The 17,865-nt window shown below is 36.4% G+C and overlaps 1 protein-coding gene across 6 annotated transcripts in view; it reads left to right on the top strand.

Annotated features, from left to right (window-relative positions):
* Positions 1-17,865, top strand: part of LOC133644597 (ras-related protein Rab-6B-like) — a 52,792-nt gene that overhangs the window by 954 nt on the left and 33,973 nt on the right. For all 6 annotated transcript variants that reach the window (XR_009824795.1, XR_009824796.1, XR_009824798.1 and 3 more), the window contains exon 2: positions 10,035-10,093. Coding sequence is in view for 1 of the 6 variants with exons in the window: in XM_062039221.1 (XP_061895205.1) it covers positions 10,035-10,093 (59 nt within the window). In the remaining 5 variants the exon portion in view is untranslated. The remainder of the gene's footprint in view (positions 1-10,034; positions 10,094-17,865) is intronic.

The raw sequence follows: 17,865 nt of genomic DNA, 5'->3' as shown, positions 1-17,865 counted from the left end.
TTGAATTAAAAAAAGAAAGTAAAACAATATAAAAACAGTTACATAGAAACTAGTAATTAATGAAAATGAGTAAAATGAACTGTTAAAGGTTAGTACTATTAGTGGACCAGCAGCACGCACAATCATGTGTGCTTACGGACTGTATCCCTTGCAGACTGTATTGATATATATTGATATATAATGTAGGAAGCAGAATATTAATAACAGAAAGAAACAACCCTTTTGTGTGAATGAGTGTAAATGTGGGAGGGAGGTTTTTTGGGTTGGTGCACTAATTGTAAGTGTATCTTGTGTTTTTTATGTGGATTTAAAAATTAAAAAATGATAATAAAAAAGATACTGATAATAAAAAAAACGATTACGATAATTTCCGGTATTACATTTTAAAGCATTTATCGGCCTACTTACAATTAGTGCACCAACCCAAAAAACCTCCCTCCCCCACTCATTCACACAAAAGGGTTGTTTCTTTCTGTTATTAATATTCTGCTTCCTACATTATATATCAATATATATCAATACAGTCTGCAAGGGATACAGTCCGTAAGCACACATGATTGTGCGTGCTGCTGGTCCACTAATAATACTAACCTTTAACAGTTAATTTTACTAATTTTCATTCATTACTAGTTTCTATGTAACCGTTTTTATATTGTTTTACTTTCTTTTTTATTCAAGAAAATGTTTTTAATTTATTTCTTATTTTATTTTTATTTTTTTAAAAGGACCTTATCTTCACCATACCTGGTTGTCCAAATTAGGCATAATAATGTGTTAATTCCTCGACTGTATATATCGGTATTGGTTGATATTGGTAATTAAGAGTTGGACAATTAGAACCTTTATTTAACCAGATAAGAAAACCCATTGAGATCAAGATCTCTTTCACAAGGGTGACCTGGCCAAGAGGTCAACAGCACATGTCACAGTGCAGTTTCAAAATAAATACATTAAGACATGCATTTTAAAATACATAAGAGAAGTGTAAAACAGAGATTTACATCTTTAAAAACACAGGCACTGTGCAAACGTCTCTCGCTGTTTGTCCCTCAGGACAGAACGGAAGGCTCCAAATGGAAGTAGTTCTGTAAGTTTCAGTTTCGTCTGCAATTCATTCCATGCCATAGGGGCAGCAATGCCAAAAGCTCTTTTGCCAAATTCAGTCCGTACATGGGGAACAGTTAAAACATACAAATTGTTAGAACGTAATGCGTAAGAGCTGCTTTTTCTTTGTAACAGAGTACACAAGTATGGAGGTATTAAACCTAAAAGAGCCTTATAAATTAAAGTCAGCCAATGTGTGTATCTGCGTGCACTCAATGAAGATAAGTCTGACTTCATATACAGTTGACAATGGTGGGTGAGACTACGACAGCCAGTAACAAATCTTAGTGCTGAATGAAAAACAGTGTCCAAGGACTGGAGGCATTTAGATGAAGCACTAAAATAAAGCACGTCTCCATAATCAATTACAGGCAAGATAGTTGCTGTCACCAATTTCTTTCTGACTTTAAGAGAGAAGCAGTTTTTATTTCTAAAAAAGAAACCAAGCTTTACCCTAAGCTTAGAGACCAAGTTGTTAATATGGGCTTTAAATGAAAGCTCCTGATCAAGAGTAAAACCCAAGTACTTGTAATTTAAGACCTGCTCTATAGGGTTTCCATTTGATGTTACAATATTTGGAATATTTTCCAGTAGCACCCTTGAATGAGAGAAAACCATTACCTTGCTTTTATCTGTATTTAAAACCAATTTAAGATCAAATAAGCGAGCCTGGATGACATCAAAAGCAGCTTGTAAAAACTCAAAAGCCTGAGTGATGGAGGTTGAACAGCAATAAATAATGGTGTCGTCTGCATAAAAATGGTACATTGCATTTGACAAATTATTACAAAGATTATTTATGTAGATAGAAAATAAAATGGGCCCCAGCACTGAGCCTTGTGGAACGCCTTTGGTAATGTCCAGTAATGAAGAGGTGGTCCCAGCCACCTGTACACATTGTGTTCTGCTGGAGAGATAGTCTGTGAACCAAGCAGCTGCATTTTTAGATAATCCAACGTGATGAAGGGCTTGAATTAACAGACTGTGGTCTACTGTGTCAAATGCTTTTGACAAATCAATAAATAGGGCGACACAATATTTAATATCGGATATCGGCAAAAAGCCATTATCGGACATCCCTAATAATAATAATAATAATATATTTTATTTGTAAAAGCACTTTACATGGAACAAACAATCTCAAAGTGCTACAGTGCATTTAAATAAAAACGCTAGAACCACAAATAGCTGCCCCCAACGAGTAAAATAAATAGTAAAATAAAATAAAAACTAAAACAGCCTAATAGCTAGAACTAGCACACATATATCTAACAAAAGGTGTTTTTAAAAAGAAGCCTTTATTAAAACCATCCACAGATTTAGAATGCATTTTAAAAATCCATCCGTCATGTCTTTCATAATAACTGAATGATAGGCAAACTTCTAAAAAAAAAAAAGTGCAGTACCCCTTTTAAGTTGACTGAATGAGTGGAATGATGCAGACACGTTTGTGTAATAATTGACAAATGTGTCGTTTTTGACTGCATTATTGTTCAATCAAGAACACTTATTAGGTTTGTCCAGCTTGTGCGCTATTTTGTGCTTATTTGTTGTGTAGTTGCTACGTCATAGTAACCTTCAACCTACTATGTTTACCTTTTTGTAAATGACTTCACTCAAATATACACTATATTGCCAAAAGTATTTGGCCACCCATCCAAATGATGAGAATCAGGTGTCCTAATCACAGGTGTATAAAATCCAGCACTTAGGCATGGAGACTGTTTTTACAAACATTTGTGAAAGAATGGGCCGCTTTCAGTGATTTCCAGCGTGGAACTGTCATAGGATGCCAACTGTGCGATAAATCCAGTCGTGAAATTTCCTCGCTCCTGAATATTCCAAAGTCAACTTTATTATAAGAAAAATGAAGAGTTTGGGAACAACAGCAACTCAGCCACCAAGTGGTAGGCCAGGTAAACTGACAGAGAGGTCAGCATAGTGCAAAGACTTTCTGCACAGTCAGTTGCTACAGAGCTCCAAACTTCATGTGACCTTCCAATTAGCCCACGTACAGTACGCAGAGAGCTTCATGGAATGGGTTTCCATGGCCGAGCAGCTGCATCTAAGCCATACATCACCACCGTGGGATGCAGTGGTGTAAAGCATGTCGCCACTTGACTCTAGAGCAGTGGCGACGCCTTCTCTGGTGTGATGAATCACGCTTTTCCATCTGGCAATCTGATGGACCAGTCTGGGTTTGGAGGTTGCCAGGAGAACGCTACATTTCGGACTGCATTGTGCCGAGTGTGAAATTTGGTGGAGGAGGAATTATGGTGTGGGGTTGTTTTCCAGGAGTTAGTTCCAGTGAAAAGAACTTTGAATGCTCCAGGATACCAAAACATTTTGGACAATTCCATGCTCCCAACCTTGTGGGGACAGTTTGGAGCGGGCCCCTTCCTCTTCCAACATGACTGTGCACAAAGCAAGGCCCATAAAGACATGAATGACAAAGTCTGGGGTGGATGAACTTGACTGGCCTGCACAGAGTCCTGACCTGAACCCGATAGAACACCTTTGGGATGAATTAGAAGGGAGACTGAGAGCCAGGCATCAGTGTGTGACCTCACCAATGCGCTTTTGAAAGAATGGTGGGAAATTCCTATAAACACACTCCGCAACCTTGTGGACAGCCTTCCCAGAAGAGTTGAAGCTGTAATAGCTGCAAAAGGTCATATTGAACCCTATGGGTTAGGAATGGGATGGCACTTCAAGTTCATATGTGAGTCAAGGCAGGTGGCCAAATACTTTTGGCATTATAGTGTACGTGCTTGCATGCGTATTGATGGACAATTTGCATGCAATTTTTTTCAACATCAATATCGGACACCCCTGATGTAAATGTTATGTCGCCATCAGATAGAAAAGTGAAAGAAGTATAGTGGTGTGCAGTGCAATGTGTGCAATAAACAAGCCCATCCTTCCTGTCTGATACATGCCTTGACGATATTACCCATCCTTAGACTTGTCGTCTTATCCATCACTGGCAGACGCTGTGTTGTTTTAAATCCAATCATGCTGGATTGGCGTGTGTGTTTATCTAAAGTAGAGCAACTAGATGATGCATTGATACAATTAGCCGGGCATCATTAGCATAATCGTTATCAGATTCTGCCTCGCGGATATGAAAGCCAAGTAATTAGTCTACCGGTGACGACTCCTTGGAGCTCATTAGCAGCTGTTAATTAAAGTCTGATAACAGTCTGCAAGTTAGGCTCGCTTTAAGCTTTGAAAACGTAAGATAGCATCTTTTAGATCAGGGGTCACCAACCTTTTTGAAACCAAGAGCTACTTCTTGGGTACTGATTAATGCGAAGGGCTACCAGTTTGATACACACTTAAATAAATTGCCAGAAATAGCCAATTTGCTCAATTTACCTTTAACTCTATGTTATTATTGATAATTAATGATACCGACACTTAATTGAACGGTTTAAAAGAGGAGAAAACACGAAAAAAATGAAAATTAAATTTTGAAACATAGTTTATCTTCAATTTCGACTCTTTAAAATTCAAAATTCAACCGAAAAAAAGAAGAGAAAAACTAGCTAATTCGAATCTTTTTGAAAAAATTAAAACAATTATTTATCATTAGTCATTTTTCCTGATTAAGATTAATTTTAGAATTTTGATGACATGTTTTAAATAGGTTAAAATCCAATCTACACTTTGTTAGAATATATAACAAATTGGATGAAGTTATATTTCTAACAAAGACAAATCATTATTTCTTCTAGATTTTACAGACCAAAAATTTTAAAAGAAATTCAAAAGACTTTGAAATAAGATTTAAATTTGATTCTACAGATTTTCTAGATTTGCCAGAATATTTTTTTTAAATTTTAATCATAATAAGTTTGAATAAATATTTCACAAATATTCTTCGTCGAAAAAACAGAAGCTAAAATGAAGAATTAAATTAAAATGTATTTATTATTCTTTACAATAAAAATAAAATAAAATACTTGAACATTGATTTAAATTGTCAGGAAAGAAGAGGAAGGAATTTAAAAGGTAAAAAGGTATATGTGTTTAAAAATCCTAAAATCATTTTTAAGGTTGTATTTTTTCTCTAAAATTGTATTTCTGAAAGTTATAAGAAGCAAAGTAAAAAAATTAATAAATGTATTTAAACAAGTGAAGACCAAGTCTTTAAATATTTTCTTGGATTTTCAAATTCTATTTGAGTTTTGTCTCTCTTAGAATTAAAAATGTCGAGCAAAGCGAGACCAGCTTGCTAGTAAATAAATACAATTTAAAAAATAGAGGCAGCTCACTGGTAAGTGCTGCTATTTGAGCTATTTTTAGAACAGGCCAGCGGGCTACTCATCTGGTCCTTACGGGCTACCTGGTGCCCGCGGGCACCGCGTTGGTGACCCCTGTTTTAGATGAACGCTGCGTTTACTCATGAAAAAAGAGCCATTGCGGCCATTGATTCCAGAAATGATGGAATAGATAGTTGGGATCATTCTCCAGCCGTTTATCACTTATGGCAAGTAGCAATGATATGAATGATTCCTGGATCTTCAGCCAGCACCTCTATTTTCACTTCAGTCGTTAGTCAGGACTTGTCTTTTCCCCTCACTGATATTTCCTGGTGGCCACTTGGACAACAATGTCCACCTCACACACGCTAACGAGCTCCCTCGGCAGCTGCAGACGTGAGTAAAAATGTCCGTTTATATATGGGCCTGCATGCACAAGCAGTCCTGCGGCGTGTTTATTTGTGCAAAGAATAAACACACAAGGTGGGTGTTTTCTTCTATTTTAGTCGAGTCATTTACTAAAGTAAACCTCATAGGGATGTCCAAACTACAGCCGGCGGGCCAAGTGCGGTCCGCCAGTGTCTTCAATTTGGCCCACAACACGTCATGAGTAGGGATGATGTTCGAAACCGGTTCTCCCGGTTGTTCGATAAGAAAAGAACCGATTCCATGGACTCGAATCCCTTTTTGAGAACCGGTTCCCGTTATCGAGGCCACTATAGTAAAGAAAAAGAGTTGGTTCTTTATTCGAATCCCTTCCCACAGGAAATGCCCTGTGGGATGGCAATGTTTTGCCCATTTGATTGTAGACTCTTACTGACACCTTGTGGCGATATGAAAATACTATGCGTCATTAGTTTGGGCACTTCCGGGTTGACGACGTCTGTTCAGTTCATGAGACAATTGAGAAGTAGACAAGTTATGTTAGCTCTTACAAGCCTTGGAAAAGATAAGTCTGTAAGTAAACTGTTTAACTTGTTTATGTAACTCAATATTAAGGTGGAAAGTGGTTACATTTGATGGTAAGATGTTTATTGAAAAACAATTTTTGTGCACTGTTTCAATGGATGTTTTGAAGACTTAAAATGGCTGCCAGTCGTGTATTTCCACCATCGAAATAGTTTCAACACTCAGAAGTATTTGTTTGATGATAGTACTGTATATTTGTGTGAAGCTAATATTTACATATTGTGTATTACATTTCAGTATGTTAATTTAATCACATAGCTTATACATTTGTCATTGTGTGTATTTCAGTTTAAAAAAATAACAGTCCAGTGCAAGACAAAACTAAAGACAGGAAAAGACAAAGCAAGATCAACAACAATAAAGAGCCTGAATGGATTAATCTGCTTTGGAACTTTATTAGACGTCTTGGATTGTTTGTTAGCTGTCTGCCTGTGTTTGTAGTTAGTATGTTCCAATAGCAGCAGAAGTGCACTTTTTGGAGAGCTGTATTATTTTCAGTTTTGTGCCCAAGGGACTGATTTTATTTAACAATATATTCTTTATACACCTATAGTGATCTCAGAGACAGGTTGTTTTTGTGTTACTGTATATATTTGTTTTTCTGAAAAATCCCACTTAATATACTTTGGGTAACAACAGTCAATATTTTTTTTTTTTTTTTTAGGGGGTAACAGTCAATATTTATCTATGTATTTTATTTTATTTTTCTTATAAAATAAGTGAGCTTTTGTTAAACCAAATATTGTTTTTTTCCATATACAACAACCTATCTGGATTCGATAAGAGAATCGATAAGGGATCGGTTCGATAAGAGGATTCGATAATGGGCTCGAACTCGATAATTTCTTATCAAACATCATCCCTAGTCATGAGTTTAATAGGTAATCTTGCCTGCAGGGAGATGGCATTCATCTTAAAAGACGTTTGTCGCCATCAAGTGGACAATGCCAGTATCTCAGGTTATTATGCTCTGAACGTTCTACTGCGCAGCATTTACTTATATGACATCCTTAGTCATGGTGCAAAAATGCAACCAACACAAAGTTTGGATTGAAAAAAATAAAATAAAGTGTCCACATCATTCAATGTTCTGGGTCAAGAGCTTAACGTCATGAAATATTATAATCACTAGTTGTTGCCCCCAAAAAAACTATTACCACTCCACTTTAACTTAAAGACAGCATAAGTCCATTCCAGACTGTTAATAATAAACAATTTAATGCAGTAGAACATTTTTGGTTGATTTGATTTATTTTAATCTATATTTTTTATATATTCACCCTGTAAATGTTCCACAAATTGAAATGTCTTCACATACACATTAACATTGATTCAATACACTGTAGAGTAGTTTATAAATGACTCACAGTTCCTTGCAGCTTCAAAATGAAAACTTTTAATACTAATATTGTTCAGATATGTGAATTTTTGCTTTAAAAATGCTTAGTGGCCACATGCGTGGACTGCATCTTTTAGCTCTTATTTCCAAAATGGTGTATACTACTTAATTGGGGTCTTATGGCTGCTTATGTGGACACTTATACTGCCATCTGGTGGTGTCAGAAGAGTATAACATACAATGGAATTTGGAGAAAAAAAAGTGTAAAAATTATAATTAGCATGTCACTAAACATGAAGTACACGTTTGTGCACTTATGGACTAAGTACATCATATCAAAAGATGATTCTTAGTTTTTATTCTAATTAGGGTCCAATAAGCCCAAATAGCAAAGAGAAATGTAAAAAAGCATGTAAACAAACAGCTTGGGCCTTAAGAGGTTAAAGGAAATTAAGTTAGTACAACAACCATAATAACACACTTTTCAAAAGCCTTTGATCGCATACATTATGAAAGTTTTTTTTTTAAGAAAGTGCACAATACAGGAGTTCCAAAATACATACTAAAAATGTTGGTGGTTTGGTATGCTCACCAATATCAAAGTAATCAAGTCTGATGATGTTGTTATAGTCATGTTAGGATTTAAGGTAGCTAGCGATTAGCGCTCTAATTGCTTCTTAGCGATTAGTGGCATAAACTGCTATTCGCGGCGCTATAGTGTATTATTTGAATATTTTAGTATCGCACAATAATGCTGACCTGTCTCCGCTCGGGATGGTCTCCTGCTGGCCCCACTATGGACTGGACTCTCACTATTATGTTCGATCTACTATGGACTGGACTCTCACTATTATGTTAGATCCACTATGGACTGGACTCTCACTATTATGTTAGATCCACCATGGACTGGACTCTCACTATTATGTTAGATCCACTATGGACTGGACTCTCACTATTATGTTAGATCCACTATGGACTGGACTCTCACTATTATGTTGGATCCACTATGGACTGGACTCTCACTATTATGTTAGATCCACTATGGACTGGACTCTCACTATTATGTTGGATCCACTATGGACTGGACTCTCACTATTATGTTAGATCTACTATGGACTGGACTCTCACTATTATGTTGGATCCACTATGGACTGGACTCTCACTATTATGTTAGATCTACTATGGACTGGACTCTCACTATTATGTTAGATCCACTATGGACTGGACTCTCACTATTATGTTAGATCCACTATGGACTGGACTCTCACTATTATGTTAGATCCACTATGGACTGGACTCTCACTATTATGTTGGATCCACTATGGACTGGACTCTCACTATTATGTTAGATCCACTATGGACTGGACTCTCACTATTATGTTAGATCCACTATGGACTGGACTCTCACTATTATGTTAGATCCACTATGGACTGGACTCTCACACTATTATGTTAGATCCACTATGGACTGGACTCTCATACTATTATGTTAGATCCAGTATGGACTGGACTCTCACTATTATGTTAGATCCACTATGGACTGGACTCTCACTATTATGTTAGATCCACTAGGGACTGGACTCTCACACTATTATGTTAGATCCACTATGGACTGGACTCTCACACTATTATGTTAAATCCACTATGGACTGGACTCTCACACTATTATGTTAGATCCACTATGGACTGGACTCTCACACTATTATGTTAGATCCACTATGGACTGGGCTCTCACACTATTATGTTAATAATTTTAATTTTAATGTTTAATAACATTTAAAAGACTATTGTATGGGATATATATGAGGGGGTTCCTGCTCCAGTTCATCAGTTTGGGGGTCCTTATTAAAGACCCCTGTGTTAGTAGTTTGTATTTACTTGATCAACCCTTTTTAACATTCCACAATACAAAATAATACAAGAATATATGATTCAGGTTGATGTCGTATTGGATCAATATCGATATCGGCCAATACTCAAGGCTCCGATATCGGTCTCATACAGTAAGAAGGGAATTCATATGGCCCCATTCGTCACTTTTTACCTGACACATGAAAAGTGAGGACTTGGTGGGTGTACTATCCACCTTAGCCGCCAGATGGCAGTTGAGAGTTGAATATCTTAAAATGTGGCAATTCCAGCTTTGATCACAGCGCATGTTATGTAGCGTGGCGCTTTCCATCAGTTCCAGCAGACTGCTTTGCACAATGATTCACCCCGCCCCCTTTCTCTTTACGCGAAATCCACCCAGGAATGTGGCCATATGAACCCCTTCCCCACTGTGTGTGGGTAGACTCCTGCAGTGGGAGTCCATCCTGATTGTCTGGGTTAACAACATCTTTTTGTCCCCCTCGCAGTTGGGAAGACGTCGCTGATCACACGCTTCATGTATGACAGCTTTGACAACACCTACCAGGTGGGTGCTGCTTGGCTTTTTTATTCCATCTGCTCAGCGTCACTAGCCAACTTGTCCTATCCACATTGCCTTTTTTGAGCCAAGGCACATTTTTTTCATTGAAAAAAATCCTGAGGCACACCACCAGCAGACATCATTAAAAAAACGATATTGACAGTAAAAAGTTGTTCTCGCAATTGTTGGATATGACTTTAAAGCATAACCAAGCATGCATCAACAGTGTTTCCCATAAACTGCCAAGATACCTGTGGCGGTGGGGGCGTGGCTATGGGCGTGGTCACCATGACCTCATCGAGTAATTTGCATAATTTACTACAATGATATGATTTTCTCTAAAAAGGCTCAAAAAATGTATACTTACTAATTAATAATAACAGTTTTGTTTTAAACGTCCATCCATCCATCCATCCATTTTACAATATAATTACAACACTTTATGTACATATTTATATACAGATTTGAACAATAAGTTATTCACTGAAATATATTTATTAATTGTGGTTCTTATAAAAAATATATCGTATAAAATATAAAAGCTAAAATGTCTCATAAAGCTCTGCCCCTTTAATTAGTGCATGCTAAATAATTTAACTTTAGCCTACTACTACAACCATATTATTTACCAGCAACATAAAGTGAAACAGAGGCAGAGGTGTCCTGCCACAGTCAGTAACAAATAAACAGAAAACAGTAGTGGTGGTAGATAGACACAGAGCTTCATCAAACATCTGATCCACTGAACAAAGAGCTCCAAAAATCTTGAACTTTAGACTGCCATCAGTTTTACTCCCTACACTTAACCATGTGTTTCCTACTGCCTACAGACTTTGCACCCTTTGTTATATACACATGTTGTGTTTCTAATATAAATACATTTAATAAAGTCAAATACAAATAAGGCAACAAGAGAAGTATCCTACACTTCTCTTTTGTAAAGTAAATCTGAACAGCCGATATGGGCATCTACATCAACTATATGATTTGCCTGAGAAGCTGGACAGGACAAAAAATAAAATAAAATAAAAAAATAAAAAACATATATTTTTTAAATTTATTTATTTATTTATTTATTTATTTTATTTTTAATTTTTTTAATTTGTGGCGGACGTAATTCTTTCGTGGCGGGCCGCCACAAATAAATGAATGTGTGGGAAACACTGATCAATATAGCTCTTGTCTCAAAGTAGGTGTACTGTCACCACCTGTCACTTCACGCCAGGACTTATTTTGAATGTTTTGCTGTTTTCCTGTGTGTAGTGTTTTAGTCCTTGTCTTGCTCTTGGTGTTTTTTCCTGTTTTGTTGGTATTTTCCTGTTGCAGTTTCATGTCTTCCTTGAGCGCTATTCCTCACACCTGCTTTGTTTTGGCAATCAAGAACATTTAAGTCGTGCGGACGCTCTCCTTCTTTGTGGGGACATTGTTGATTGTCATGTCATGTTCGGATGTACTTTGTGGACGCCATCTGCTCCACACGCTGTAAGTCTTTGCTGTCGTCCAGCATTCTGTTTGTTTACTTTGCAGCCAGTTCAGTTTTAGTTTCATTTTGCATAGCCATGCCTAAGCTTCAATGCCTTTTCTTAGTGGCACTCGCCTTTTGTTTATTTTTGGTTTAAGCATTAGATACCTTATTACCCACACGCTGCCTCCCGCTGACGTCTGCATATTGTGATCACGACACAACGTGTTCAACGACATCCACAAAGCAATTAGCTACCTGCTGCCACCTACTGATATGGAAGAGTATTACACGGTTCTAGACAGCACCGACACTCAACAACAACACATTATTTACAGATTATAATTACTTGTATGCAAAAAATATTTTTAACCCAAATAGGTGAAATGAGATAATCTCCCACGGCACACTAGACTGTATCTCACGGCACACTATTGTGCCGCGGCACAGTGGTTGAAAAACACTGGTCTATACCAGGGTGTCCAAACTTTTCTACTGAAAAATCAAAGCATGCAGGGGCAATTTTGATGTTTTTCATTGTCAAAACCAATACAATATAAAGATTTCTTTACCTTTAGGACTCCACTCAAGGTCTGTTCCATGGACCTGGAAATGTATCAGTCATAATGTTCAAATTAAGTCATATATGAAGTCATTATTTTTACATTTATCTTTCAATGTAAAGTTTTAATTAGATTTTTTTGTTTTTATGTTCTATGCTCTTTTTGTTTAAGAAAACCTTGTTTTTATTGGCCGAAACACAAAATATGCAATATCTTGTTGCGGTACAGCGGGGGAAGAAAACGGCACGGAAGCAAGGACGTTGTTTTGCTCTATTTATTATAATAAACAATATGCAATGAGGCGAGTAACTAAACCAAAATGTGCCCCTCAGTTCCAGTGAAAGGAACTTTGAATGCTCCAGGATACCAAAACATTTTGGACAATTCCATGCTCCCAACCTTGTGGGAACAGTTTGGAGCGGGCCCCTTCTTCTTCCAACATGACTGTGCACCAGTGCACAAAGCAAGGTCCATAAAGACATGGATGACAGAGTCTGGTGTGGATGAACTTGACTGGCCTGCACAGAGTCCTGACCTGAACCCGATAGAACACTTTTGGGATGAATTAGAACGGAGACTGAGAGCCAGGCCTCAATGCGCTTTTGGAAGAATGGTGGAAACTTCCATAATACCATTTGTCAATTAAAAAACGGTTACTACTTCAACATTTCTTGACCGATTTAAACAATTCCAACACCAACCGATTCATCCATTCGGGACATTCCGGCTATTAATCATCAATGTTCCCGAAATTCACAAATTTCCAGGAGGTTCCCATTGAAATGAATGTGACATTTTTCCAAGATTCACATTTCCTACGTTTTTTTTAACCTGTTCAAACCTTTCCAACATCAACACAATCCACTCATCCTGGACATTCAAACTAACACTTTACCAAGTTCCAAACCAAATTCCCGTTTTCCTGGAAATTCACAAATTCCTGGATTTCTGTAAAAATATTATCCATCCATCCATTTTCTACCGCTTGTCCCGTTCGGGGACGCGGGGGGTGCTGGAGCCTATCTCAGCTGCATTCGGGCGGAAGGCGGGGTACACCCTGGACAAGTCGCCACCTCATCGCAGGGCCTACACAGCAAGACAGACAACATTCACACTCACATAGTGTTTTTATTATAGTATTATATTTAATATTAATATTATTTTTTTGTTTTGTTTTGTTATTATTGTCCATCCATCTTCTTCCGCTTATCCGGGATCGGGTCGCAGTTAATGTTAATATTAGTATTATTATTAATATTATTATTAGGGATGTCCGATAATATCGGCCTGCCGATATTATCGGCGGATAAATGCGTTAAAATGTAATATCGGAAATTATCGGTATCGGTTTTTTTATTATCAGTATTTTTTTTATTTTTTTTAAAAAATTTTTTAAAATTAAATCAACATAAAAAACACAAGATACACTTACAATTAGTGCACCAACCCAAAAAACCTCCCTCCCCCATTTACACTCATTAACACAAAAGGGTTGTTTCTTTCTGTTATTAATATTCTGGTTCCTACATTATATATCAATATATATCAATACAGTCTGCAAGGGATACAGTCCGTAAGCACACATGATTGTGCGTGCTGCTGCTCCACTAATAGTACTAACCTTTAACAGTTAATGTTACTAATTTTCATTAATTACTAGTTTCTGTTTTTATATTGTTTTACTTTCTTTTTTATTCAAGAAAATGTTTTTAATTTATTTATCTTATTTTATTTTATATATTTTTTTTAAAAGTACCTTATCTTCACCATACCTGGTTGTCCAAATTAGACATAATAATGTGTTAATTCCACAACTGTATGTATCGGTTGATATCGGTATCGGTTGATATCGGTATCGGTAATTAAAGAGTTGGACAATATCGGAATATCGGATATCGGCAAAAAGCCATTATCGGACATCCCTAATTATTATTATTATTATAGTTTTATCATTAGTAATAGTATTTTTAGTATAATTTTATGTTATTTGTATTAGTATTAATTATTATTATTATTGATATTATGGTTTTATCATTATTTGTATTTTATTATAATTTAATATTTAATATTGGTATTATTATTTTTAGTTATTATTGTCCATCCATCCATATTCTGCCGCTTATCCGAGATCAGGTCGCGGTTAATGTTAATATTAGTATTACTATTAATATTATTCAATCATAAATTGTCGCTACTAACACCTTTCTTTACCAATTCAGCTCATTTAGGACATCCATGCTATTTATCGCCTTCAAGAAAATTCCCGCTTCTCCCGAAATTCCCAAATTACCAGGAAATTCCCACTGAAACCAATAGGACATTTTACCAAGTTCCACGATTCCCACATTTCTCAACCGATTCAATTAGTTCTAACACCAACATGTTCAGCTCATGAATGTTATTACTTGGCGCCATCTTGGAAGTATGCACTCCAGTCCGTCTCAGTCCGAGGCTGCAGAACGGCGCTAGATAAATAATGGAGGAGGAAGTCGGCGGCCATCACCCAGAAGGAGCATGACTTTGGAGACAAATGATAACACGCTTCATCCCTCACCATAACCCAGCTTTAAGTGGACAAACCAGATAGCATCTGCTTGTTTTGATCATGTCCGCACAGACCATCTGCCATACCCTGTAGTACATGATGAAGAAGTCAGGGAGGGACTTTTTGTTCATGAATGTAGTGTGTGCTTTACAGGCAGATATGACATCCATGTTTTTATTCATGTCTTCATGCTGCTTGTCTGGCAGAAGTGTTATATTCAAATATAAACACTGCCGCCTGTGCTCTGCGACAAGAATAAAAGATGGAAGCGAGCCTGCAGAGGAGAGGATTAGCCAGGACTTCATGCGTCTGTTTTCATGCCTTCAGACTCTCACGTAGCAGAGTCCTTCGCAGGGAGAGCGGCGGGAGATTTGGAAACCGAGGGATGGGTACCCAATTCAGTACTTTTAAAGGTGCCATGTTTCCATACCTTTGTTGCATGTAATGCACAGGTGTGAAAACTGAAGGCCCGGGGGCCATATCTGGCCCGCCGCATCATTTTAAGTGGGCCGCGAAAGCAGGGAAATAATATGCGGCAATAAAGTACGTTATCTTTTCTTGCTAAAGGTATATGACAGAAAAACATTGTACTTCATGCGATTGCTTATCTTTTAAACCAGGGGTGTCCAAACTTTTTGACCTGGTGACGACACAAAAAAGGCCAAGAAAAAGCAAACCACACATAGAATAGAATAGAAAGTACTTTATTGATCCCTGGGGGAAATTCAGCACCACAGTTCACTCAATATAGACAATAAACACTTAAGCAGTGTTTCCCACACATTCATTTATTTCTGGCGGCCTGCCACGAAAGAATTACGTCCGCCACAAATAAAATAAAAAAATAAAATAAAATGTTTTTATTTTTATTTATTTTTGTCCTGTCCAGCTTTTCAGGCAAATCATATAGTTGATGTAGATGCCCATATAGGCTGTTCAGATTTACTTTACAAAAGAGAAGTGTAGGATACTTCTCTTGTTGCCTTATTTGTATTTGACCACTACTGTTTTCTGTTTATTTGTTACTGACTGTGGCAGGACACCTCTGCCTCTGTTTCACTTTATGTTGCTGGTAAATAATATGGTTGTAGTAGTAGGCTAAAGTTAAATTATTTAGTATGCACTAATTAAAGGGGCAGAGCTTTGAGAGACATTTTATCTTTTATATTTTATAAGATATATTTTTTGTACGAACCACAATTAATAAATATATTTCAGTGAATAACTTATTGTTCAAATCTGTATATAAATATGTACATAAAGTGTTGTAATTATATTGTAAAATGGATGGATGGACGTTTAAAACAAAACTGTTATTATTAATTAGTAAGTACACATTTTTTGAGCCTTTTTAGAGAAAATCATATTATTGTAGTAAATTACGCAAATTACTCGATGATGTCATGTGACCACGCCCATAGCCACGCCCCCACCGCCACAGGTATCTTGGCAGTTTATGGGAAACACTGACTTAAGTATTTTTACATGTGAATAATATAAATACAGTCTATTATACAGCATTATTCACATGTGAATAACAAATACCGTCTATTATACAGCATTATTCACATGTGAATAACATAAATACAGTCTATTATACAGCATTATTCACATGTGAATAATATAAATATAGTCTATTATACAGCATTATTCACATGTGAATAACATAAATACAGTCTATTGTACAGCATTATTCACATGTGAATAATATAAATATAGTCTATTATACAGCATTATTCACATGTGAATGACATAAATACAGTCTATTATACAGCATTATTCACATGTGAATAATATAGATAGTCTATTATAGAGCATTATTCACATGTGAATAATATAAATACAGTTTATTATACAGCATTATTCACATGTGAATAACAGTCTATTATACTGCATTATTCACATGTGACTATAAATAGTCTATTATACAGCATTATTCACATGTGAATAACATAAATACAGTCTATTACACAGCATTATTCACATGTGAATAACATAAATACAGTCTATTATACAGCATTATTCACATGTGAATAATGTAGATAGAGTCTATTATAGAGCATTATTCACATGTGAATAATATAAATACAGTCTATTATACAGCATTATTCACATGTGAATAACATAAATACAGTCTATTATACAGCATTATTCACATGTGAATAATAGTCTATTATACAGCATTATTCACATGTGAATAACATAAATACAGTCTATTATACAGCATTATTCACGTGTGAATAATATAAATACAGTCTATTATACAGCATTATTCACATGTGAATAACATAGTCTATTATACAGCATTATTCACATGTGAATAACATAAATACAGTCTATTATACAGCATTATTCACATGTGAATAATAGTCTATTATACAGCATTATTCACATGTGAATAACATAAATACAGTCTATTATACAGCATTATTCACGTGTGAATAATATAAATACAGTCTATTATACAGCATTATTCACATGTGAATAACAGAGTCTATTATACAGCATTATTCACATGTGAATAATATAGATAGTCTATTATACAGCATTATTCACATGTGAATAACATAAATAGAGTATTATACAGCATTATTCACATGTGAATAATGTAGATAGTCTATTATACAGCATTGTTCACATGTGAATAATATAAAGACAGTCTATTCTACATTTAAGTACAGTCAAAAAGCAACAAATGCATTATACAGTCTGATGGCTGTCGGTATGAAGGACTTCCTGTGTCGTTCCGTGTTGCATTTTGGGAGTCTGAGCCTTCCACTGAACGTGCTCATTCTCTCCGCCAGGTCTGAGTGTAGTGGGTGGGCGGTGTTGTCCATAACGGCTAGGAGCTTTGCTAGACTTCTCCTCTCTGACACCACCGCCAGAGAGTCTAGCTCCACTCCCACCACATTACTGGCCTTCTTTACCAGCATGCCCAGCCCGTCATTTCATGGTGGAGTTAACCCTTTTTTTGTCTGGCTTTAGAGTCATAATTTAGCCGGAAACGTCCTAATCGTACGACGTCACACGTGAAAGTAAATGTTTACTTAACTTTGTTGATGTTGGTTTAACACGGAACGGTGCCTGAAGGAAGCCTCCCCACTGGCGTGTGCTATTTAATCTTTCATAAGATGATCCATAATTTACTCTAATGTGTCTGTGTGCCGTTCTATTTTTACAATCTGGGCCAAAAAGAGGCTGAAAAGCA

This window comes from Entelurus aequoreus, linkage group LG27 (assembly GCF_033978785.1).
Source record: "Entelurus aequoreus isolate RoL-2023_Sb linkage group LG27, RoL_Eaeq_v1.1, whole genome shotgun sequence".
Taxonomy (NCBI): Eukaryota; Metazoa; Chordata; class Actinopteri; order Syngnathiformes; family Syngnathidae; genus Entelurus; species Entelurus aequoreus.
The sequence above is the reverse complement of the archived record's forward strand: the minus strand, read 5'-3'. Positions and strand labels throughout refer to the sequence as shown.